The 26,364-nt window shown below is 46.2% G+C and overlaps 1 protein-coding gene across 1 annotated transcript in view; it reads left to right on the top strand.

Annotated features, from left to right (window-relative positions):
• The first annotated feature begins 219 nt into the window (after positions 1-219).
• Positions 220-26,364, top strand: part of LOC106908923 (disks large homolog 4-like) — a 36,531-nt gene continuing 10,386 nt past the window's right edge. The window contains exons 1-6 of the mRNA XM_014975188.2: positions 220-495; positions 1,867-1,937; positions 5,029-5,151; positions 9,406-9,456; positions 11,768-11,892; positions 13,164-13,333. Of these exons, the coding sequence (XP_014830674.2) occupies positions 399-495; positions 1,867-1,937; positions 5,029-5,151; positions 9,406-9,456; positions 11,768-11,892; positions 13,164-13,333 (637 nt within the window). The 5' untranslated portion in view covers positions 220-398. The remainder of the gene's footprint in view (positions 496-1,866; positions 1,938-5,028; positions 5,152-9,405; positions 9,457-11,767; positions 11,893-13,163; positions 13,334-26,364) is intronic.

Here is a 26,364-nt window from a genome sequence, read left to right on the forward strand (position 1 = left end):
TGTGACCCGAGAGGTCATGTGACCTGAGAGGTCAGGCTCCCAGGTAGAGACTCGATGAGATGACTGACAGAGAGACGAAGGAACTGAAGAAGAAGAAGAAGAATGATACTAATAATATTTATAAAGGTTCTCATTATTTATGCTTCACTGCTGGATGTTTATAATTGATCTAATATTCAGGAGGAAATGTTCTGATCCATTGATCTGTAATTCACCTTCTTGCAGTCAGAACCATCAGCAGAACCTCCTGCAGTTTCTCCACACTGAGCCCAGCAGCATGGGTCAGAACCAGAACCGGGTCCAGACTCAGAGGTCCAACAGGTTTCTGGGTCAGACCCATCAGAACCGCTGACCATCTGGTTCTGTCTCCCCCAGATACGGAGCGCGCTCTGCAGGTCATGGAGGCCTGCCAGGCCCAGGCTGCTGACGGGGTCAAAGGTCGAGCTGAGAGGCTGCTCAGCATCTTCCAGAGTGACCTGTTCCAGGCTCTGCTAGGTAACCCACACACCAGTTCACCCAGTCTAAACCAGTCTAAACCAGTTTAACCCAGTCTAAACCAGTCTAAACCAGTTTAACCCAGTCTAAACCAGTCTAAACCAGTTTAACCCAGTTCACCCAGTCTAAACCAGTTTAACCCAGTCAATCTGTCATGTTTGAAGGTGTTTATTGATACTGGAAAATTCAAACAGGAAGAAGGCGGATCAAACTGAACCAGGAGGAACAGCAGAACCCAGTAGAACCAATCAGAACTCAGGCTTGTCCAGGTCTGAAGGACCCAGATGTAGGAGCACTATGCTCCACCAAACTCAGGTCCAGATGAACTGGACCTTCAGAACCAGGACCTCCTGTTCTGGTCTGATGGAATGTCTGGGTCCACAGAGACCCGGTCCAGAACCTCCAAAAGGTTCTGACCTCCAGTGGACCTGCTGCTGCAGTTCTCCATCTGGCCAGAAGAGGTGCTGTTTGAATGACCTGGTTATTGATGACATCATCTTACCTGAGCTCAGGTTAGCTCCGCCTCTCAGCAACTCAGGATGCATCCAGTCCTGTTCAGTCACTTCAACCCGAATCCAGTTCCATCTGTCTAGTCAAAGCCCGGATTGGTTGGTGAGGTGTGTATGCTAACTGACCTCTGACCCTTCAAACCTCATGTGGGTTCAGTTGAAGTGAACTCTGGTTGATCTGAATGTGAACGCTATCGGACCACTCCAAAAGCAGGAAGTGGACTACAGCACAGGGCATTCTGGATAAATCCAACCAAAGCTAACGTGCTAGCCTAGCGCTAGCAGCAGAAATGGCTCCTGGTCTTTAGCCTAAAGAGAAATCCTCCAACCTCTACAATCTCCATCTGGTGAAGAAGGAAGTTGCTCTCAGTGTCTTCAGAGGTTTCCTGTCGTTTCCTTCAGTGGTTCTTGGTGCAGCGCCCCCACAGGCCAGGAGGGGAACAGGTTGGTTTGACTCAGAGCCACAGCAGCTGGAGGTGGAGCAGATGTTCTGGTTCCAGTAGAACCGGGTCAACTGGACCATTAGGACAGACAACCTGCTTTACTGGAGGCTCCGCCCCTTTTACCTCAGGATTAACTGTGCTCTGATTGGCTGAGGCTTCAGGTTCACTGAGTTTCACCTGAGAAACCATCATGATAACCTGGAGACGGTACGGGTTCTGACCGGGTTCTGAACCAAGTATTACTGGGTTCTAACCAGGTGTCCCCCCCTCTGGGCCCCCACCTGGTCCAACATGTGACAGAGGAGCTGGCTTGTGATTGGTCCAACCTGACTGTGTTCTCTGTGTGTCCTCGGTGTGTGTGTGTGTGTGTGTGTGTGTGTGTGTGTGTGTGTGTGTGTGTGTGTGTGTGTGTGTTGCAGACATCCAGGAGTTCTACGAGCTGACGGTGTGTGAGAGCCAGACGTCCAGCCGGCCACACACACCTGCACAGGTAGCTTCCCTCACACTCCATCTCCACAGCAACACCTGTGTCTGTTACCTAGCAACAGCTGCAGGAGCATCACCAGGGCAACAGCTGCATAACACCATGGCAACAGGAGCCCAACCCCCACCCTCTCTCTCTCATCCTGAGTGGACGTCGCTCGCCCCCCTCACCCCCACACAGAGGTTCTCCTCTTCATCATCATCATCCTCAGCCGACAGACGAAGGGACAGAAGGGGCGAGCGAGCGTTTACTCACAGAGAGAGAGAGCATGAGTGTGTGAGGGAGTGTGTGTGTGTGTGTGTGTATGCGGGGATGTGTGTGTGTGAGAGTGTGTGAGTGTGTGTGGAGGGGATATGGACTGCCTCTGCATTGTCACCACCAAGGTAAGAGCTGAGCGCCGCACGAGACAGGAGAGAGAGAGAGAGAGAGAGAGAGAGAGAGAGAGAGAGAGAACACACACAGAGAACACACACACACACACACACACAGAGAGAGGGAGAACACACACACACACACACACCAGGCGTGTTCTGATCCAACATGTGTCTGGGTCTCTCAAGGATACATAGACTGTGATCTCGTGTGTGTGTGTTAACATAGCCACGTTAGCATGTAGCTGCTGCTAACTGCTAACAGGGAGCCAGATGCTAGAGCAACATGTGGCCGAGTTCTGCCTCAGGTCCGGTACCAGACGGATTGGATCACAGAGGTTCTGATGGCTCAGAGGGAACCGGGTTAAAGGTTCTGGTCAGAACCGAGCCGAGCCCGGTCCGGTTCCTGTTGTGTTTTATTGAATGATCTGGTAACAGGTTAGTTGGCGGGTCTGAATAAGATGATGTCATAACCATGATGTTGTAAACATGGAGGATGTTTATGAATGAACTGATTCAGTAAATAATAACACTTTAATGAAAAGTTGATCCATAAAACGAGTTTATAACAACCTGTTATAAACATCATGTCTCATTCACACCCCATCAAATGGACCGGTACCGATCATCTAAACTCGGATCAGAACCTGAGGCTGAACGGAAGCAGCGACAAACATCTAAACCTTCAGCACCAGCAGACCAAACTGGACCGAACAGAACTAGACTGGACCTGCTTTCCTCTCTGTCGGTTCTGATCGGCTCCATCAGCTGGTCCAAAACCTGCAGCCCGTTGTTCAGTGGTACCAGGAGTTCTGGTCCAGTTTCAGCTGATCTGGTTCTGTTCCGTCTTTAAGGGTTTGTTTTTGTGAACCAAGTTCTGATCCAGTTCTGGTCCAACAGAACCAAGTGGACCCGGTTTCTGCAGTGGCAGCCTCTATAATCCGACCCGGTACCTGGTTCTGGTTCTGCAGGTTCCAGAATCTCTAACCGTTTGGATCACGGTGACGGAGGTTCAGCAGGTTGCTGGTTCGATTCCCGCTCTATCCGTCTGTGTCGTTAGGGTTAGCAGGACTCTACCCACTGTGTTCTGGGTCCAGTGGAACCAGTCCTAGGTCCGGTCCTAGGTCCAGTGGAACTGGTCCTGGGTCCAGTGGTACTGGTCTTGGGTCCAGTGGAACAGGTCCGGCGTCCAGTGGTACCGTTTTTGGGTCCAGTCAAACCGGTCCTGGATCCAGTGGAACCGGTTCCGGGTCCAGTATAACCGGTCCTGGGTCCAGTGGAACCGGTTCTGTCCGTAGCTCTCCACCATCAGTGGCTGGAGGAAGCTCCATATAAGGACTTTAAGTCCCACCAGTTGGGCCCCATCAGGTTATTAATGTTTCTGCTGATTCTGGTTTTTATTATTTCTTTTAGCCGTTTGATCTGATTTGATATCTTCTGACATTGAAACATCTTTTGGGATGAATAAAGTTCTGTTGAATTTGAATGGAACTGGACCCGACCAGAACTCCAGACATGTTGGACTCATTCCACTGGTTTCACTGGTTTCTGACATTATAAGAGTTAGATTTTATTTTGTTGCATCACTTTTGAAGTAATCGGTTCAGAACCGACTGGAGTTCTGGACCGGTTCTGGTCAGACCGGATCATTAGACTGAATTTATTTACTGAAGTTAAATTATTTTATAAAGATCCAAAACTCACTGAGGAGCAGCTGAACAACCATCCAGCTATAAACGACGGTCTAGTTTCCAGTCTGACCCTGAATGCATCGTTACCGTAAACCTCAGTGTGGAGGAGCAGCTGGACCCGTTCTGGACAGCAGAACTGGGTCAGAGTGACTGGTGGACCCGACCCAGGATGGATACAGTGTTCTGGTTCTGGTTACTGGAGAACCAGAACCAGAACCTGGCTGGTTTAAATAGCAGAGGAGCAGTTGGTCCCAGAGGACAGGAACCAGAACCGGTCCATCTCCAGAACCTTATCAGAACCGGCTCAGAACCGGTCCTCTAGGATTCATAAAGCCTCCACTGTGTTTATGAATGGGTTCTGGCTCCGCCCCCTCTCAGTGACATCAGTTACCAGGCAACCAGCCCTCAGAGTGGAGGGGGGGAGTTCTGTTAACATGGTAACCAGTCACATTCTTTACTTTTAGCTCGTTTCTCTTTGTGGCTCAGTTCAAGTTTTCATCTCCTCCTCTTCCTCACCAGGAGGGTTAGTGGAACCACTGTGATTTTCTCTGGGTCCAGTTTGGGTTCTGACAGACCAGAACCGTCACTGAGATCCAGATTAACTCTGGGGAGGTTCTGATGGTTCTGGACCGACCCAGAGGAAGTTCTACTGCTACGGGCTAGCTGCTAACAGTTAGCCTGCTGAGGTTCTGGAGGTTCTACGGAGAAATGGACCGGTCCTCATTTTCTCCAGAACCTCTCCAACAGAACCTGTTGAAGTGAGAGAAACCAGGTCCATCAGAACCAGATCTGCTGGCATCAGAACCTCTGAGGAGATGTAGAACCAGAACCAGAACCCTCTGCTGGTTCTGGTAAGAAGTGTCAGTAGGTCCAGTTAGGACCGGATGACCTCTGGTGACCCCAGAGGAACCACGGACCAATCAGACGGACGGTCAGGTTGGAGAGGTTCTGGTTCTGAACTGTTAGCCTGATCCGTTAGCGTGTTCCCTGCTCTAACCCTAACCAGAACCTGACCGTCTGGTTCTGTTTCTGCAGAAGTACCGTTACCATGACGATGAGACGCCGCCTGTGGACCCCAGCCCCGGTCACATGACCCACAGCGCCGAGCTGAGCCACGCCCACCTGGACGGATACACACACCCTGCAGCCGCGCTCACTGTAGGTACCGTCACACACCAGACTACACTACCCACAATGCACCTGGCAGACAGACTGCAGGTCACTGAGCGGCCTCCAGGGGGCAGCAGCTGCTCTGCAGCTTAATGAGCTCCATCTGCTGCTGACCTGCAGACCGAGACATCATTATGGACCTGACAGAACCAGAACCACTGGACCGGGTCAGAACCCACTGATAGTGGTTCTGGTTATTGGGTTTTCTATGTGAGATTCTAATCTGGATTATCAGGGAGTCTAAACAGCAGAATCTGGTTCTGGTTTCCATCAGAACTCTGCAGCATTTTGGATCCTGATTTTAACTTCCTTCAGCCTGAAGGAACATCAGCATGGATTATAGATTATAGATTATCAGCTTCACAGCTGGCAGGAGGTTTAGAATCTATGCAATAATCCAGAGATGAGAGAAGGAAATACTAGAAACTGGTTTAATATGAGATTAAATGACATCCTGGTTAAAATAACCCAGAGGTAAAGATCAATAATCTATTGATCAGGGTGTTTTGCTGGTCCAGAAACAAACTAATTCTATCCAGTGATTTTACCAGATCACAGACGGTTGGTCCTTCAGGAGGTTGTAGGAATCAGAATCAGTCTGTATCATCATCATACAGAAAGACAAGCAAATTAGATCCAGTGCATCCAAAGAAAGACCTGGAGTCACACCTGGAGTCACACCTGGAGTCAGAACTGGAGTCACACCTGGAGTCACACCTGGAGTCACACCTGGAGTCAGAACTGGAGTCAGAACTGGAGTCACAACTGGAGTCAGAACTGGAGTGACACCTGGAGTCACACCTGGAGTCACACCTGGAGTCAGAACTGGAGTCAGATCTGGAGTCAGAACTGGAGTCACACCTGGAGTCACACCTGGAGTCAGATCTGGAGTCACAACTGCAGTCACACCTGGAGTCAGATCTGGAGTCAGATCTGGAGTCACACCTGGAGTCAGAACTGGAGTCAGAACTGGAGTCACACCTGGAGCCACACCTGGAGTCACAACTGGAGTCACAACTGGAGTCACAACTGGAGTCACAACTGGAGTCAGAACTGGAGTGACACCTGGAGTCACACCTGGAGTCAGAACTGGAGTCAGAACTGGAGTGACACCTGGAGTCACACCTGGAGTCAGAACTGGAGTCAGATCTGGAGTCACAACTGCAGTCACACCTGGAGTCAGATCTGGAGTCAGATCTGGAGTCACACCTGGAGTCAGAACTGGAGTCAGAACTGGAGTCAGATCTGGAGTCAGATCTGGAGTCAGAACTGGAGTCAGATCTGGAGTCACAACTGGAGTCACAACTGGAGTCACACCTGGAGCCACACCTGGAGTCACAACTGGAGTCAGAACTGGAGTCAGAACTGGAATGACACCTGGAGTGACACCTGGAGTCAGAACTGGAGTCAGAACTGGAGTCAGAACTGGAGTCAGAACTGGAGTCAGATCTGGAGTCACAAGTGGAGTCACACCTGGAGTCACACCTGGAGTCAGAACTGGAGTCAGATCTGGAGTCACACCTGGAGTCAGAACTGGAGTCAGATCTGGAGTCACACCTGGACTCAGAACTGGAGTCAGATCTGGAGTCAGATCTGGAGTCACAACTGGAGTCACAACTGGAGTCAGAACTGGAGTCAGAACTGGAGTCAGAACTGGAGTCAGATCTGGAGTCAGATCTGGAGTCAGAACTGGAGTCAGATCTGGAGTCACAACTGGAGTCACAACTGGAGTCACACCTGGAGCCACACCTGGAGTCACAACTGGAGTCAGAACTGGAGTCAGAACTGGAATGACACCTGGAGTGACACCTGGAGTCAGAACTGGAGTCAGAACTGGAGTCAGAACTGGAGTCAGATCTGGAGTCACAAGTGGAGTCACACCTGGAGTCACACCTGGAGTCAGAACTGGAGTCAGATCTGGAGTCACACCTGGAGTCAGAACTGGAGTCAGATCTGGAGTCACACCTGGACTCAGAACTGGAGTCAGATCTGGAGTCAGATCTGGAGTCACAACTGGAGTCAGAACTGGAGTCAGAACTGGAGTCAGATCTGGAGTCAGAACTGGAGTCAGAACTGGAGTCAGAACTGGAGTCAGATCTGGAGTCAGATCTGGAGTCAGATCTGGAGTCAGAACTGGAGTCAGATCTGGAGTCAGATCTGGAGTCAGAACTGGAGTCAGAACTGGAGTCAGAACTGGAGTCAGATCTGGAGTCAGATCTGGAGTCACAACTGGAGTCACAACTGGAGTCACAACTGGAGTCAGAACTGGAGTCAGAACTGGAGTCACACCTGGAGTCACACCTGGAGTCACACCTGGAGTCAGATCTGGAGTCAGAACTGGAGTCAGAACTGGAGTCAGATCTGGAGTCAGAACTGGAGTCAGATCTGGAGTCACTACTGGAGTCACACCTGGAGTCAGAACTGGAGTCAGATCTGGAGTCACAAGTGGAGTCACACCTGGAGTCAGCTTCCTGCAGAGGAAGAGCAGTTCTGGTCCCAGCAGCAGGTCTGAGGTCAGCTCTAAGCTCTACGGCTCACATTAATATTCACACTGCTGAGATCAGAGCTACTGCTGTTGTAATCACACACACACACACACACACACACACACACACTGGGAAAGCGTTGCACACACAACCACACGCACATATACACACTCTCTCTCTCTCTCTCTCTCTCTCTCTCTCTCTCTCTCCGTAGCGTGGGCCGCCCGTTCCCTCTCTCAATGCATCCTTCTGCTTTTTGCTCAGGCGTCTCCATGGAAACGCTGAGAACGGCAGAAGGGGGGGTTGGCATGGAAAAGAAAAGACAGTGAAGGGGGGATTGTTACCATGGCAACAATATTAACCAGAACATGTGTGTGTGTGTGTGTGTGTGTGTGTGTTTCTAAAATCTTTTAGAGAGAATACATCTCTCTCTCTGCCTCACTCGCCCTGGTGAGTGACATCACAGAGGGGAGGGGATTCCTCTGAAGGAGGGGAGGAACATCAGGAGAGAGAGAGAGAGAGAGGGATGGACCGCCTCTCTCTCTCTCTCTCTCTGTCTCTCTGCAGGACTCTGTCGCTGCTCCTCTTCCTCCTGCAGGAGTCTTCTCCGTCTCCTCTTCCTCTCTGAGCGAGGGACGATGTCCCATCCGTCCATCATGTCTCTGCTCTTTGTTGATGCGTCCAGGACCCGGTCCATATCGAGCTGAGCGTCTCTCGGTTAATAATTAATCTGTCCTCATTGCCATCCTTATGTAAGCACCGTCCCTCTGAAGACAGGAGGGGGGACACACTGAGACATCGTTTGGGACAGGCGGAGACATCCTGAGGGACATCCTGAGGGACAGGTGGAGACACAGGGAGGGATGTTTGTGTCCGTCTGGTACGCCAAGAAGATGGGAAGAAGATTCATCAACAACGTGAGGAGAGCAAAGAGACACAGGCAGAGGATGATGGTAGGACACTGATTGGTCCACTGGGGTCTGCTGGCTTCTGATTGGTCCTCAGGGAGGGGCGGGGCATGGTGGGAGCCAATCAGGTCCAGAGGAGTTACTGTGACTCAGAGGTTGGAGAAGATGGAGGGTTCAGGACCTTCTGGTGGACGGGGTGGTGGTTCTGATCCAGATGGTTGGTGGTTCTGGTCCGGATGTTTGGTGGTTCTGGTCCAGATGGTTGGTGGTTCTGGTCTGGATGGTTCCTGGTCGTTGGTGTCCTGCAGCTTGTGTCTCAGAGCCGATCGGTTCTCCAGAGTTCTGCTATTGATATTTGGACTCGGCTCCAAAAAGACGTTTCCAGAACCTGCTGGACTCTGGTCCTCTGTTTTCAAGGATCCCTGTTGGTTTGGTACCGATGAACCCGTTTGGACCTTTCTTCCACTCTGGAGACCAGGCCCTATTCCAGCTCGGTACCGTTTGGACCCCCAGCGGTCCACCAGCAGGTCAGGTGGTGATGGCGCCTCCTTCTGGTGGAACCAGAGGTTCTCAGGTTGGATCCTCTCCGTCTGATTGGTTGACCTGAAGGTACCATGTGGGGGGTGGGAGGGAGGTGGTCTCTGATTGGACCATGACAGGAAGTGATGTAGCCATCTTGTTCAGGAGATGTGGTGTGACAGAAAGCTGGTTACCATGGCTACAGCCACAGTCGCCTAGGTAACCAGTCCCCCAGGCAGCAGCAGCTGTTACCATGGAGTTGCCATGGCGACGGCCAGCAGAGATGCTGGAGAGCGACTCAACTGTTTTCTCTCTGCTTGATTTTCCAGATGAACGGATCAGAAGGAGAGCTGGAGTACGAGGAGATCACTCTGGAGAGGGTGAGGAAACACTCTCTGAAACACGTAGATCTATACTGATGCACAGGGGTGAAAGTAGTTTTAAATTCTTGGGGTACTATGTATATATATATATATATATATATAAAGCTGCTTCTTTGTGTGCTTTGGAGTTTCTGTGGTGATTAATTTTTTGTGAAGTGATAAAAGCTGGTATCTCTTGAATTGCTCCAAAATAAAGCTGTATTTCCTCCACTGGCTGCCATGTTGAACCTTGAGATGCCATGAGACCTAAATCCTGAACATCATGGAGTCATCCCAGTTTTCCATGTCTGGCATATAACCATTCATTTTATCTTTTAAACTGGTTCTATTGATCCTGTGTCCAGACAGAGGGATAATCAGCAGCCCAGCATCATGACCTGTTTGTTCTGCAGATCCTGCAGCTTCATCTTCCCAACATGGCTCCTCCTCACCCTGACAGGAGGAACCACAGAGCTCTGTTAGGTTAAAGCTCATCTACTGAAGTTGGGATGTTTTTCCTCCAACAGGATCCAGAGGAATCACCTCAAACCAGATGTTGGACTGGATTTTATTTTATTTGTGAATGTTAGAGCCTCATTTTCAACAGTGGAGCTATAAAGGTTGAAAAAGGTTTTAATTTAGGAGAAAATCTCATCAACATCAATATTTACACTAAATAAGAGGCAAAAAAAAAAAATTGATAGAGGAAAAGCCTCTCAGACTCTGAGCCCGACACCAAACTATTTTTTTATATTAGACAATTAATTTAATTTCACATAATTATCGGTAGAAGCCATTTGTTTGTTAAATACTTAATGAAACATATTTACCGTGTTTGATGTTTGTTGTAAATGACGTATTCTCACAAAGAACGAGGTCATTAGTTCAAGTTTGTCGTTTAATGAACGTTCAGAGTAAAGATAAAACACCTGAACAGGTGATCAACTCTAAACCACTCTTACATTTTTATTCTCTCTCTCTCTGATTTAAGCACACCCGTTGCCATGGCAACCTCCTGCGCTCCACAAGCCGACCAGAAATTATGTTAAAAACATTCAGTCCGTTAAGATATCAGGTTTTCAGGCTTGATATTTATTTTGCGATCATTAATAATCCTCTCATGAACACAGCGGTGGTTGATTAGTTAATTTAAACTCCTGCTCTAGTTATTTTGGTAATGGAACCGAAATGCACAGAATTGCGCAACACCTTGTTGAAACAATAATTACTGAGATTATTATTGTTGTTGGGTCATTAATTTGAACACGTTTTGTTGATTTTTGTTGTTCTTTAATAAAGTTACTTAAGTTTTAAGCCAATCAGAGGACCTGCTGGTCTCAGCATCAGTTTGTCACCTGATGCTGAGACCGACGTGTTGCTGCCCTGATCTAACAAAGAACAGTTCACAAACTATATGAAATGGGGGGAAAAGCTATTTATTAATTGATTAATTCTTGTTTTGGATTGTTCTTGAAAAACTAGTCAGTCACGGCTGATTAATGAACCCATTGATTCTTTACAGCAGACGGCTGCTCCTCTCTGTTACTGTGAACCCCTCTAAATCTTTCAGGGTAGCGGTACCCGACCGTACCCCCCTACTTTCACCCCTGGTAATACATCTAGATCACTGTGGAGAGGCTGAGGAAATACATTCTGATATACACAGATCTATACTGATATACATAGATACTGTAACATACTGTTCTATACTGTTACAACATAGAACAGTAACATCTGGTTCTATTCTGTACCACATAGATCTATGTTGTTCCAGAACCTTCTGGTCCATAAATATCCTCAGCGGTTCTGTTTTTAGAACCAGGTTATCTTTAGCTGCTGTCATGATCAAACAGAACCGGGCCGAGTCGGACCGGCGCCGACTGCTGGATGAGGATAGCATGAGTCACTGCCGCACTAATCAGTTCACTGCCTTCATCACTGAACTACATCATCATCATCATCTCTGGTGGTTTATCTGTTGGACCAGCAGCTGCTCAGGAGGTTCTGGTTCTGGTTGGTTTTCAGCAGAACCAAAGCAGTGATGTTGGTTCCCTGATGGCCTCTGGACCAAACAGAGACTGGAGGGAGGGTTCTGATGGGTTCTGGTCGGGTTCTAAAAGAACATGTAGATCAACAGAACCTTCAGTACTCCAGTAGAACCATCAGAACCAACCATGTAGAGCTGGACATAGTTGGATGAATCAGAACCAGGTGTGGTCCATTTGCCTCCATCAGAACCAGATCAGGTCCGGTTGGCTCCATCAGAACCTTGTCTGGTCCATTTTCCTCCATCAGAACCGGTCCCATCAGAACCTCTCTCTCTCTCCAGGGGAACTCTGGTCTGGGCTTCAGCATCGCGGGCGGAACCGACAACCCGCACATCGGAGACGACCCGTCCATCTTCATCACCAAGATCATCGCAGGAGGAGCCGCCGCCCAGGACGGACGCCTCAGGTACCGGTTCTGACCCGAACGGGTCTGGGTCATTACGGCTGCTCTGCTGCTTAGGGAATTAATGAGAATCTATCAGTTTGATTTCCTATCAATATTCTAATTGATTTTTATTAAGTTAGGAGATAAACTAACTTAGGCTGCGTTCACACTGCAGCCTGAAGTGACTCAATTCCGATTTTTTTGACGTAATGTGACCTGTATCCAATCTTTTCATGTCAGTGTGAACAGCACAGGTCGGATTCTTTTCGAATCTGACCCATATCCGATGTATCCGATTCAAATGTGACCCAACGTCCAGGTCGCATTCATCCGAACTGAACGTCACTGATTCTCAACAAATCTCACTATTCTGCTTCCTGATACGCGCAAGTGGGAAGAAAAACAACAACCATGATGGATTATATGAGGATTAAGTTGTTAATATGCTGCTCCGGTTGGACAACAACTTCAAATATGTAAGCTAAGCTCCACCGTTAGCCTCCATGTTTACTAAACACTGAGCACTTCTTCTTTTTATGGCGGTTGGCAGAACACTGAGAACGCTGACGCTATGGCGCCCTCTACTGTGCATGTGGGACACTTTCAGGTGGTTTGCCCGTTTACACTGCAGAACGCATACAGGTCGCATTTACTGGCAGTGTGAACACACCCTTAGAATATGCACCATGTTGTACTTGATTTAAACTAAATTAAAAGTTTTTTAAACAATAAGAATCAAACATTTTAACATGAAAAGAAACTTTCAGCAGGTTTTATGCTAATATAATAAATAATCTTTGAAAATATATTCTAATTTATTCAATATGACAGATGTTAACGTGAGATTATTCATTCAGTAACATTACAATAAAAACCAGAGGAGTTTAACGTTTCCATGGAGATGCTCCAAGCTCCGCCCCCTCAGTCACCACTGTTGCTAAGCAACGGATCAAACGCTACCAATCGGTTTCAGGCTGTAAGGCTGTTGGAGGATTTCTTCCTTTTAATTAAATCACGTTATGGATCCCGTAAGCAGAACCAAACAATTACTCAGAACCGGTTCTGTTCCGACTGGATGTTTGATCCAACAGAGATCAGAGGTTTCTGATTGGTCCAGTTTGATGCCAGAACCAGACAGAGAGCTGCTGCTGGTTCAGCTCAGAACCTCTGATTGGGTCAGTAATCGGCACCAGAACCGGTTCAGATATCTGGGGGTCCAGGATCTGTTCAACATGGTTTAGGTTCTACAGCAGCTGTGAGGTTCTGGTTCTGACCCGGTCCGACCTCTGCAGGGTGAACGACAGCATCGTGTTCGTGAACGACGTTGATGTCCGGGAAGTTTCTCACTCATTGGCTGTGGAGGCGCTGAAGGAGGCGGGGCCTGTGGTCCGACTCTACGTGCTGCGGCGCCGACCGCCCAGCGAACGCATCGCACAGGTCAAGCTGCTGAAGGGACCCAAAGGTGAGCAGAACCACTGGTACCAGCAGAACCAACAGAACCTTCCACAGACTCTACAGTTAAGATGCTTTAGCTGGTTCTGATTGGCTGAGGTTCTGGTTCCAGAAACAGCTGATTTTTGAGGTGACCTTTGAACCCATCCAGGCTCTGAACTTAAGTTAAGTTTGGACCTAAAGAGGAACAATCTAGAGTTATAGATTTGGAGTTATAGATCTAGACATATAAATTTAGAGTCAGCTTCAGTTCTTCCAGCTGGAGAATAGAGATAAGACTGACCTCTGACCTGACCCTCCGGTTCCTCAGTGGTCCTTCTAGGAGAACATTCAGGCCGAGAGGACTAAAGTCTCCGACCAGAGAAACTCATCCTGGATTTAGTGGCTTTGATTCCTGCAGCAGGTCAGACTGACAGACCAGAAGCTGCAGCTGGAGACCTGACTAGAACCAGGAGGGTAGAGACACCACCTGGTTCTACACCACCTGGTTCTACACCACCTGGATCTACACCACCCGGATCTACACCACCCGGATCTACACCACCCAGTTCTACGCCACCTGGTCCTACACCACCTGGTTCTACACCACCTGGATCTACATCACCTGGATCTACACCACCTGGTTCTACACCACCTGGTTCTACATCACCTGGATCTACACCACCTGGATCTACACCACCCGGTTCTACGCCACCAATTCTATACCATCCAGTTCTACACCACCTGGTTCTACATCACCCGGTTCTACACCACTCGGTTCTATACCACCTGGTTCTACACCACCTAGTTCTATACCACCTGGTTCTACACCACCTAGTTCTATACCACCTGGTTCTACACCACCTGGATCTACACCACCCGGCTCTACACCACCTGGTTCTACACCACCTGAATCTACATCACCCGGTTCTACGCCACCAATTCTATACCATCCAGTTCTACACCACCTAGTTCTGTACCACGCGGTTCTACACCACCCGATTCTATACCATCCAGTTCTACACCACCTGGATCTACACCACCTGGTCCTACACCACCTGGTTCTACATCACCTGGATCTACACCACCTGGTTCTACACCACCCGATTCTATACCATCCAGTTCTACACCACCTGGATCTACACCACCTGGTTCTACACCACCTGGTCCTACACCACCTGATTCTACATCACCTGGATCTACACCACCTGGTTCTACGCCACCAATTCTATACCATCCAGTTCTACACCACCTGGTTCTACATCACCCGGTTCTACACCACTCGGTTCTATACCACCTGGTTCTACACCACTCGGTTCTATACCACCTGGTTCTACACCATCTGGTTCTATACCACCTGGTTCTACACCACCTAGTTCTATACCACCCGGTTCTACATCACCCGGTTCTACGCCACCAATTCTATACCATCCAGTTCTACACCACCTAGTTCTATACCACGCGGTTCTACACCACCCGATTCTATACCATCCAGTTCTACACCACCTAGTTCTATACCACCTGGTTCTACACCACCTAGTTCTATACCACCTGGTTCTACACCACCTGGATCTACACCACCCGGCTCTACACCACCCAATTCTATACCATCCAGTTCTACACCACCTGGTTCTACACCACTCGGTTCTATACCACCTGGTTCTACACCACCTGGTTCTACACCACCTAGTTCTATACCACCTGGTTCTACACCACCTAGTTCTATACCACCTGGTTCTACACCACCTAGTTCTATACCACCTGGTTCTACACCACCTGGATCTACACCACCCGGCTCTACACCACCTGGTTCTACACCACCTGAATCTACATCACCCGGTTCTACGCCACCAATTCTATACCATCCAGTTCTACACCACCTAGTTCTGTACCACGCGGTTCTACACCACCCGATTCTATACCATCCAGTTCTACACCACCTGGATCTACACCACCTGGTTCTACACCACCTGGTCCTACACCACCTGGTTCTACATCACCTGGATCTACACCACCTGGTTCTACACCACTCGGTTCTATACCACCTGGTTCTACACCACTCGGTTCTACACCACCTGGTTCTACACCACCTAGTTCTATACCACCTGGTTCTACACCACATAGTTCTATACCACCTGGTTCTACACCACTCGGTTCTATACCACCCGGTTCTACACCACTCGGTTCTATACCACCTGGTTCTACACCACCCGATTCTATACCATCCAGTTCTACACCACCTGGATCTACACAACCTGGTCCTACACCACCTGGTTCTACATCACCTGGATCTACACCACCTGGATCTACACCACCTGGTTCTATACCACCCAGCTCTACACCACCTGGTTCTACACAACCTGAATCTACATCACCCGGTTCTACGCCACCAATTCTATACCATCCAGTTCTACACCACCTGGTTCTACATCACCCGGTTCTACACCACCCGGTTCTACACCACTCGGTTCTATACCACCTGGTTCTACACCACCTGGTTCTACACCACCTAGTTCTATACCACCTGGTTCTACACCACCTAGTTCTATACCACCTGGTTCTACACCACCTGAATCTACATCACCCGGTTCTACACCACCTAGTTCTATACCACCTGGTTCTACACCACCTAGTTCTATACCACCTGGTTCTACACCACCTGAATCTACATCACCCGGTTCTACACCACCTGGTTCTATACCATCCAGTTCTACACCACCTAGTTCTACACCACCCGGTTCTACACAAAACAGCATCATTAACTCAGGTAGCTACAAAAGAACCATGACATGATGAAGATACAGCAGGGAAACGAGACACAGGTTAAACACGTTGGATAATCAGGGGAACGAGAAACGGCTGGAAACAATCACAACCAGACTAAACCCGTCAGCCTGGTTACAGCTGCTCTGATTTGATTATTCTGGTCTGGATTATCCACCTTATTCCTGGGAGGTTTACTCATAGACATAATATAAGGATAGACCCTCATGGACCGCTCTCGCCTATTGTCGCTGACGAGATTTAGGGCGGCCATCTTGGAGCGGTCCACCACTCCACTCAGCGTTATGTGTTTAGCAGCACAATGACGTATCAGTGCATTTAATCCATCATAACACACTTTGTTACTGTAAACCATATTCAAACATCTATCAAAGCTACATTTATAAACAATTGTATTTTTAAGTATATTTTTAATACATAGTTCATCATATTTAAATATGCTTAGTGGCTATAACAATAGAATAGGAATGGAATATTCTGATATCGATGTATGAAGAGCATATTACAAAGCACACAGCCGTTCATAATTTATTTAATACATTATTTAGTAATATCAATATATATTTATATAATACATGTTTATATGTATGTATATGTAGCGTAATTGAATCTGCGTTGTGTCTTGTTGGAATAACAGCCAGACAACAGCTGATCTTGAAGGCACTTTTAATATTCCTGCATTAAACAGCAGAAAAAGGAAAAGTCAAAAACAGGCTCTTTCTCCGCGCGGTGCTTCACAGCGCCTTCTCCCACACGGGATTCGAACAGAAAGAGCGCGACGCGCGTGTGCAACTTAATGAATAACAAAACCCAAAGATGAGCACAATAATTTTAAACAGTACATGAATAACAAAAAAAAAATAAGAATTAGACAAAATATTCAAACCAAAAGCAATGAAACATCACATACCTGCATTAAACAGCAGAAAAAGGAAAAGTCAAAAACAGGCTCTTTCTCCGCGCGGTGCTTCACAGCGCCTGTTTAACAAAGTTTGAATGCCCCAAAGCACATTATTTTACAAAAACATAATACTTATACTTAAAATACACTTATTATACCCAGAAAACAAAACTACATACCTTCTCCCACATGGGATTCGAACAGAAAGAGCGCGACGGAGATCGTGGGAAACCTTTCATGAACTATAGTGGTATGCCCCGTTAATTGTTCTTCTTAAACCCCAAACTGAAACTCAAAACAACAATATATGAACTCAATATGTTTAACAGTAGAGATAACAATTTACCTTTTCCTTTATAAAACGCCAAATTTAAATAAAAATAATAATTTTTGAAACAGGAAGTTACCCGCTGTTTACAATGGATCTGCCGTCTTTTCAAAATAAAAGCTGGTACTATTCAGATGAGTTCCTACTGGAATATCGTTGCACTTGGCAGTCTAGTGTAATAACATCACACTGCTACATATATACATACATATAGACACACACACTATATATATATATATATATATATATATATATATATATATATATATATATATATATATATATATATATATATTCCTTCCTTCTGTGTGGAAGGTCGTCCACACAGAAGGGGTCTCACTCCCAGAGGGAACAATAGCAGACATAGAGCACAGCTACAAGTACCTGGGAATACCACAAGCAAATGGCAACCTCGATGAGGTCACAAGGAAAGGAGCCACAGCCAAATACCTCCAACGAATAAGGCAAGTCCTGAGAAGCCAGCTCAATGGCAAGAACAAGATCCGTGCAATAAACAGCTATGCCTTGCCAGTAATCAGATACCCTGCCGGAATAATTAGCTGGCCAATGGAAGAGATAAAGGCCACGGACGTTAAGACTCGGAAGCTACTAACCATGCATGGAGGGTTCCACCCCAAATCCAGCACCCTGAGACTGTACACAAGCCGGAAGGAAGGAGGCAGAGGACTAATGAGTGTGAGAGCCACTGTCCAGGATGAAACATCCAAGATCCATAAATACATCAAGGACAAAGCCTTGATGGACGATGTGCTCAGCGAATGTCTCAGACAATGGGGAACAGAGGACGAGGTGCTGGAGGAACCATCATGGGAAGACAAGCCCCTACATGGGATGTACCACCGACAAATAACTGAAGTGGCTGATATCAGGAAATCCTACCAATGGCTGGAGAAAGCTGGACTCAAGGACAGCACAGAGGCCCTCATCCTGGCCGCCCAGGAACAGGCACTAAACACCAGAGCAATAGAAGCTCAGATCTACCACACCAGACAAGACCCAAGGTGTAGGTTGTGCAAGGAGGCCTCTGAGACAGTCCAGCACATAACAGCAGGGTGCAAGATGCTGGCAGGGAAAGCGTACATGGAACGACATAACCAAGTGGCGGGCATAGTGTACAGGAACATCTGTGCAGAATATGGACTGGAAGCCCCGAGGTCAAAATGGGGGACACCCCCAAAGGTGGTGGAGAATGACCGAGCTAAGATCCTGTGGGACTTCCAGATCCAGACAGACAAGATGGTAATGGCGAACCAACCGGACATTGTGGTGGTGGATAAAGAACAGAGGAAAGCCGTTGTGGTGGATGTAGCAATACCAAGTGACCACAACATCAGGAAAAAGGAGCATGAGAAACTGGAGAAATACCAGGGCCTCAGAGAGGAACTGGAGAAGGCCTGGAAGGTGAAGACCACAGTGGTGCCTGTGGTCATCGGGGCCCTCGGGGCAGTCACCCCCAAACTGGAGCAGTGGCTAAAACAGATCCCAGGAACAACATCAGACATCTCAGTCCAGAAATGTGCAGTTCTAGGCACAGCCAAGATACTGCGCAGAACCCTCAAGCTCCCAGGCCTCTGGTAGAGGATGAAAGAGACCACCCGCGGAGGGTGAGAAGGGAATTTTATTATTTTTTTTTTATATATATATATATATAGTGTGTGTGTCTATATGTATGTATATACATACATGTAGACACACACACACACATATATATAAAAAAAATTCCCTTCTCACCCTCCGTGGGTGGTCTCTCTCTCTCTCTCTCTCTCTCTCTCTCTCTCTCTCTCTCTCTCTCTCTCTCTACCAGAGGCCTGGGAGCTTGAGGTTCTCCTCCAGTATCTTGGCTGTGCCTAGAACTGCACATTTCTGGACTGAGATGTCTGATGTTGTTCCTGGGATCTGTTGTAGCCACTGCTCCAGTTTGGGGGTGACTGCCCCGAGGGCCCCGATGACCACAGGCACCACTGTGGTCTTCACCTTCCAGGCCTTCTCCAGTTCCTCTCTGAGGCCCTGGTATTTCTCCAGTTTCTCCTTTTTCCTGATGTTGTGGTCACTTGGTATTGCTACATCCACCACAACGGCTTTCCTCTGCTCTTTATCCACCACCACAATGTCCGGTTGGTTCTCCATTACCATCTTGTGTGTCTGGATCTGGAAGTCCCACAGGATCTTAGCTCGGTCATTCTCCACCACCTTTGGGGGTGTCCCCCACTTTGACCTCGGGGCTTCCAGTCCATATTCTGCACAGATGTTCCTGTACACTATGCCCGCCACTTGGTTATGTCGTTCCATGTACGCTTTCCCTGCCAGCGTCTTGCACCCTGCTGTTATGTGCTGGACTGTCTCAGAGGCCTCCTTGCACAACCTACACCTTGGGTCTTGTCTGGTGTGGTAGATCTGAGCCTCTATTGCTCTGGTGTTTAGGGCCCGTTCCTGTGCAGCCAGGATGAGGGCCTCTGTGCTGTCCTTGAGTCCAGCTTTCTCCAGCCATTGGTAGGATTTCCTGATATCAGCCACTTCACTTCAGTTATTTAAGACTCGGAAGCTCCCTTACCCATATGCCTTTCCAGTATTGTTCAGTCTCCAGCCTTGGTGGGTCTGCTCTGTTGTTAGTACCCTGCCATTGAGAGTACACTTTAGCTGGTTGGGTGGAGAAGAGCCGGTTAATCCTCCTGGCTTCATTCTCTCTTGTGTATCTCTTTAGGCAGCTGGCCAGGGCTTGGAGTCTTTGTTTGGCAGTTTCGAGTGCTTCAGGTATGGGTATCTGGCTGTACTTCTTGGGTACTGATCTGATCCCTTAGGAGCTCTGACAGCTGGCTCACTTCCCTCCTTGTTATCTTGATCTTAGCCTCTAACCGTCTTTTCCATGATGGATATTGGGTCTCATGGTTGCTCTTATAGCCAAGCATTTCAAGGATCACTGATGTTGAGTTGTATATCAGCTCATTGGTTTCTGTTATGGTGTTGGTAGGGATTGTTCTCAATGCTGCATTCACATCTTGAATGAGATGTGATATATATATATATATATATATATATATATATATATATATATATATATATATATATATATATATATATATATATATATATATATGTGGTAGCTTCCGAGTCTTAAATAACTGAAGTGGCTGATATCAGGAAATCCTACCAATGGCTGGAGAAAGCTGGACTCAAGGACAGCACAGAGGCCCTCATCCTGGCCGCCCAGGAACGGGCCCTAAACACCAGAGCAATAGAGGCTCAGATCTACCACACCAGACAAGACCCAAGGTGTAGGTTGTGCAAGGAGGCCTCTGAGACAGTCCAGCACATAACAGCAGGGTGCAAGATGCTGGCAGGGAAAGCGTACATGGAACGACATAACCAAGTGGCGGGCATAGTGTACAGGAACATCTGTGCAGAATATGGACTGGAAGCCCCGAGGTCAAAGTGGGGGACACCCCCAAAGGTGGTGGAGAATGACCGAGCTAAGATCCTGTGGGACTTCCAGATCCAGACACACAAGATGGTAATGGAGAACCAACCGGACATTGTGGTGGTGGATAAAGAGCAGAGGAAAGCCGTTGTGGTGGATGTAGCAATACCAAGTGACCACAACATCAGGAAAAAGGAGAAACTGGAGAAATACCAGGGCCTCAGAGAGGAACTGGAGAAGGCCTGGAAGGTGAAGACCACAGTGGTGCCTGTGGTCATCGGGGCCCTCGGGGCAGTCACCCCCAAACTGGAGCAGTGGCTCAAACAGATCCCAGGAACAACATCAGACATCTCAGTCCAGAAATGTGCAGTTCTAGGCACAGCCAAGATACTGGAGGAGAACCTCAAGCTCCCAGGCCTCTGGTAGAGAGAGAGAGAGAGAGAGAGAGAGAGAGAGAGAGAGAGAGAGAGAGAGAGAGAAACCACCCGCGGAGGTGAGAAGGGAATTTTTTGTGGCCTATGTGGTTCTGGTGGCTTCTATCGCTGTGGCAATGAACGACAAGGAGCTGCTCAAGTTGGCATCAGCTGTTTCTTTAATTCTCCATCTCGTCAGTGATCCTCATGGCTCTGAGGATTACCCATAATACCCCGCTCTTTCTAGGGTGAATGCAATACAACTTTTTACCAGCAGATAGTGCATTTTAGCAGGATTTAACCTGAACCATTTTAACTATGTTTTTCAGCCTACGAGTCCAAAATCCGATGTGAGATCCATCCGTGCTGCAGTGAATCCGTCTCTCTTTATAGATTTCTCCCTCTTCTTCCTCACATCGTGTCTTTAGGAAACTTTCAAAACAAAAACTGAAGATTTAGGATGTATCTTACTTTGACAGAGTGAAAGAATATAAATAATAGTCTTTACCACCTGTGTAAACTTTGCCGGTGAATGTTATAACACATAATATAAGTTTTATAATATGTGTTATATTGTTTCATTTCTAATATAGGCCCTTGTGTCAGATAATCTAAGTCAATGTTAGAGAATAATTAATTTTTTTAGATGTACAGAATCTCAGTTAGCCTTCATAGCGGGGCTGAACCCGTATTACACCAAGCACTGTAGCTAATATTAGCTGGTATCTCGCCGGTGGACATAAATACAGTAAAGTAATATTCTAATCACAATATATACACAATAATATGTCCATCTTACTTGTGAAATGTTGTCTGTGGAGCCCTCACATCAATAATCCATCGACCAGAACAACAATATCCCTCAGTGCTGAGGCATCTTCTGCTGTTTTGGTTGAGCAAAGTAGGAGGGTATACCGCTCCAAGATGGCCGCCGTATTTCCTGTGCCAGAGCAGCCAATGTGGGGTCTACCCTTATATTATGTCTATGGTTTTACTGGAGGAATGATTATGGGTGTTGCTTCTGGCAGCTAGAGGAAGTAGCATTATTTCATTGTGATTTCTAGTTTACTTTGCTAATCTATATTCATGATAGAAGTTGCATCTCTCTTTTCTGTTATAATACAATATTTAGTTAAACTTGTCTACGGACACACTGTCTGCTGTCAAAGAGCTACTCAGTGCAGATTGTGAGTTTAATCACACGGAGCAACAGGAACAAGATCGTTGAGTTTTGTAACGTAATGACCGTGAGTTAGCATCGCTGCTAGCAGTTTGTTTCTCTGAAGAGCTGAAAGGAATAAACAGAAAAGCTGGTCAGAGTCTGAGCTGCTGGTAAAACACCAGAACTACACAACATTGGCTCGGTGTGAGGTGAATTTTATTTTTCATTTCAATTTAAAAAATAAAGTTAATGATCTCAGTATTTGTCATTATGATTAGGCCTGGAAATTTTATTAATAAGATAAAATAAAGTATCTGGGTTCATTTAGTCCATCAGAACCAGAACCTTGAGGTTCTCCGTTGCTGACAGCAGCTGCTGGACTCCAGACCGTAATACGGAGAATCTCCCACTGGACCAGAACCGAACCGAACCTGTTATTGAGAGCAACCTGCCACTGGACAGTGTCATAAGATGCCCTACTGGAGCTCAGGGACTGTTGTTCTGTTCGTGGCTCTAATAATCAGACCAAGTTTAGTTCATGGCTGCAGCAGCAGGTGTGTCTTTAATGTGCTCCCAAAACAAAGACAGTAGTTTTCATCGCCTACCGACAGATAAGGAAACAACAAGATTTTGGCTAAAACCTCTAAACTTTAAACCAAAATGCTTTATGTGTTCATTTCACTGTGTGGACAAAAAGCCGAGGGAAGAAAACCAACATCTGCATCCGAAGCAACTGAGTCAGTGAAACGAAGCCAAGTTGGTTTCCAATTCGGAAATGGATAAATGGATAATTTTCACTACCATCCACATCTTTAATCTAGTTAATAACTACAACACCTAGCTCAGGGGTCGGCAACCCAACATGTTGAAGGAGCCATATTGGACCAAAAAAACAAAAACAAATCTGTCTGGAACCACAAAAAATTAAAAGCTTTATATAAAGTTTACAATTAAGGATACACAGGCTTTAAGTGTTTATATTAGCCTATTATAAAAATGACTAAATGTCCATAATTAGCATTAATGATTAAATGTTTATTTTCCCTGCAGTGACTCCTGATGGAATGATGCACCATCTGCTTTAAGTTTAACTCCTGGTTACTTTAATAATGTTTTATGTTTCGTTGCATTGATAAAATCACATTAATGCAATAAAGAAATCAGATTTTTAATGTCATTTTTATTATGAAGATCGACAGGGGAAAATATTTTTTATTTTGGAACTTGGAAAATCTGCTCCCAAATGCAGTTTGCATAACGATGATTGGTCTTTGTAAATAATCACCAAGGTGTTTGATCGAAAAAACAACAAACCGTACCGGGCTTAAAGTGCTCCTTACCTGGGCAACAGGTAGCAATAAAAAACAACCTGCAGGTATAAAAATAAAGCAGCAGCCTTTTGAAACGATAAAGTATAAAATTAAATTAATATAGTTTAAATTTGATTTCTGTGCAAATCCCAAGCCAGTCAGTGGAATAATAAAACACAGCAGCATCTTCAGACCTGAGCTACAAAACACAACAATAAGTGTCATTCTATGTATATATATGCTGACAAAAATCACTAATCAATTAATGAAAACAAACTACTAAACACAGTAGTAACAAAGTGGTGACTACATTTAGTAACCACTAAGTACAGTGGTTACACGTTTAATGTGACGTCTGTATCACTGGGCAGCTTCTCAACATCGACCCTGTAAGATGCAACTTTAATCATGATGAGGCTGAAAAAGTTTCACAAATCAGGAAAAAATGTCACAAATGGCAAACTGTGAAATATTCTGCAGCTAGAGCAGAACAGTGCAGATATTATTAGTTATTATTAGTGCAGAATAATCCAGTCCAGGTTTAAAGTTTCCAGGTATTGAAGTTTAGGAACTGGAGCAGTTCTGGTGATACTGATGCAAAAAAGTGGTGAAATCAACATTTACTGAAATTTCACAAATCCCTAACATGGTTTTACATTTTCTGCTATTAGTTGAGGATAATCTAGTCCAGGATTTAAGGGTCTGCATGTTGTAGTTTGGAATTTGAGCAGTTCTAGTCTGACCAAGATCAAAAATAAAACGGGGGTAAAAACTGTCCTTTATTGAAGTTTCACAAACCCAAAACATGGTTTTAAATATTCTGCCATTAGTGCTGAATAATCCAGTCCAAGTTTGGAGAGACTAGGTGTTGTAGTTTTTTAACTTGATTAAAGATGCAGAAAATAGTGAATAATTAGGTGGAATTGCCCTTTAGCCATTTCCCGACTCAGAAAGCTAACTACTAGTGATGGGTCCAGCAACACCGACGCGTCGGCGCATGCGTCAAGCCCACAGACCAAAACGTGTCGGTGGTGTATTGGTTTCAGCAAGTCATGTGACCAATACAGGAACTGTTTCAAAATGACATTAATGAGCCAAACTGTGTTTATAAGGAAGCGAATCTGTCAAAAGCATTTGCCAAACAAATTCTTGATCTTTTATATTGTCTGTTACAAAATGTTTCCTCAGTGTGGGACCATTTTGATCTTATGTTGGAAAATAAATTTGTTTTCATTTTTGTCGTTTCATCCGGTTCTTGTCAGTTTCTACTTGATCTATCTGAATCCAAATTCAGCTGAAACTGACTTTTAGTTTGCTTTCATATCATGTTCTGCAGGTTAAGTGTCGCATATGTTTGACTAAACTGTCTTATTTAAATAAATCCACCTCCTCAATGCTGAGGCATCATGAGGCATGAGAATGAAGTCCCAGATACACCTAGAATAAACTCAGATATGCAGCCATTCTACAAATTACTCAGTTGCGTTTTATAAATTATTTCATATACAGTGATCCCTCGCTGTAATGCGGTTCACTTTTCACGGTTTCGCTGCTTCGCAGATTTTTTTGTGCAGTTTTTTTTTCCACAGTGTTCTTCGTCCTAATTGACCATATGATTGGTAAAAACAGTCTCCGCGCTACCTGAGTGCCAATAACGTTACGGTGTTTAATACAGATTGGCCACTCAGGAGACGGAAACTGAAACTTTCGATGTCTGCTGCAGTGGTGGGAAGTAACGAAGTACTTCGTTACTGTACTTAAGTACAGTTTTCGTGTATCTGTACTTTACTTAAGTAGATTTAATAATGGGTACTTTCTACTTTTACTCCACTACATTTTACAGTAAGTATCTGTACTTTCTACTTCACTACATTTCTACAAAACCGTCGAGTTACTCGTTACATCCACGTCGCGTTTTTCTTTTTCTCCGTTAAAATGTGAAGTTCAGGGACTTAAGGTGGCGCCGTAAAATCCAAGCAATAACGTGACTTAGTGTCTGTTGTCACCCATCGCCTCCACCTTTACTCGCACGCGGAGCTCCAGACATGCGCAGTGGTTTCCTCTGAGCGGGAGAAGATGTCTAACTAATCGATAATAGCTGCATAAATCATAAGATATGGCGACATGTAAAACCAGCAGCGCTTCGCTTTCACAGACGGTGGGGACTTCGTCCAACTTTTAGTGTCACTTAGAAGGAAAGCTTAAAGAAAGGTAAGATCTGTGGATGTGATGCTAGCAAAGCTAGCTGTACTGACACATGTTGCATCTGGATGAAAAAAAGTTGTCACTCATGCGCTGAATTATTGTGTGGAGGTGTTGACTGAGGTGTCGCATATATGGGACAACGCTGTGACCAAAGTCTGCTTTGATATGACATTCAGGAACGATCCGATTCTTCTGGTTCATCTTTACTAAGGTTGATGGGACTGAAGCCTCACTGAGAGCCGTTCTTTGTTCTGTGTACACTGCAGTAGTTAACACACACACACATTTATTTAATTGCCGAATAAGTAAAAGTTGAACGAACACAGAACATGCTCATTGATTGATTTCGTCTCCTGTCATGGTGGCAAACATGCAGTGGGAGGGAGGATGAGAACAGTCACGGTGCTCCTTCTGCTTGTTACACCGTTGGAAAGTGTTCATAGTGTTGTTTACAGTTAATTGCTGTGTTTCATGGTTTAATGGTGCAGACAGTTGTGGTTTCTGACATGGGCAATATGGACAA

This window comes from Poecilia mexicana, unplaced genomic scaffold (assembly GCF_051168715.1).
Source record: "Poecilia mexicana isolate PSO_F unplaced genomic scaffold, ASM5116871v1 scaffold_18, whole genome shotgun sequence".
In the NCBI taxonomy this organism is placed as follows: domain Eukaryota; kingdom Metazoa; phylum Chordata; class Actinopteri; order Cyprinodontiformes; family Poeciliidae; genus Poecilia; species Poecilia mexicana.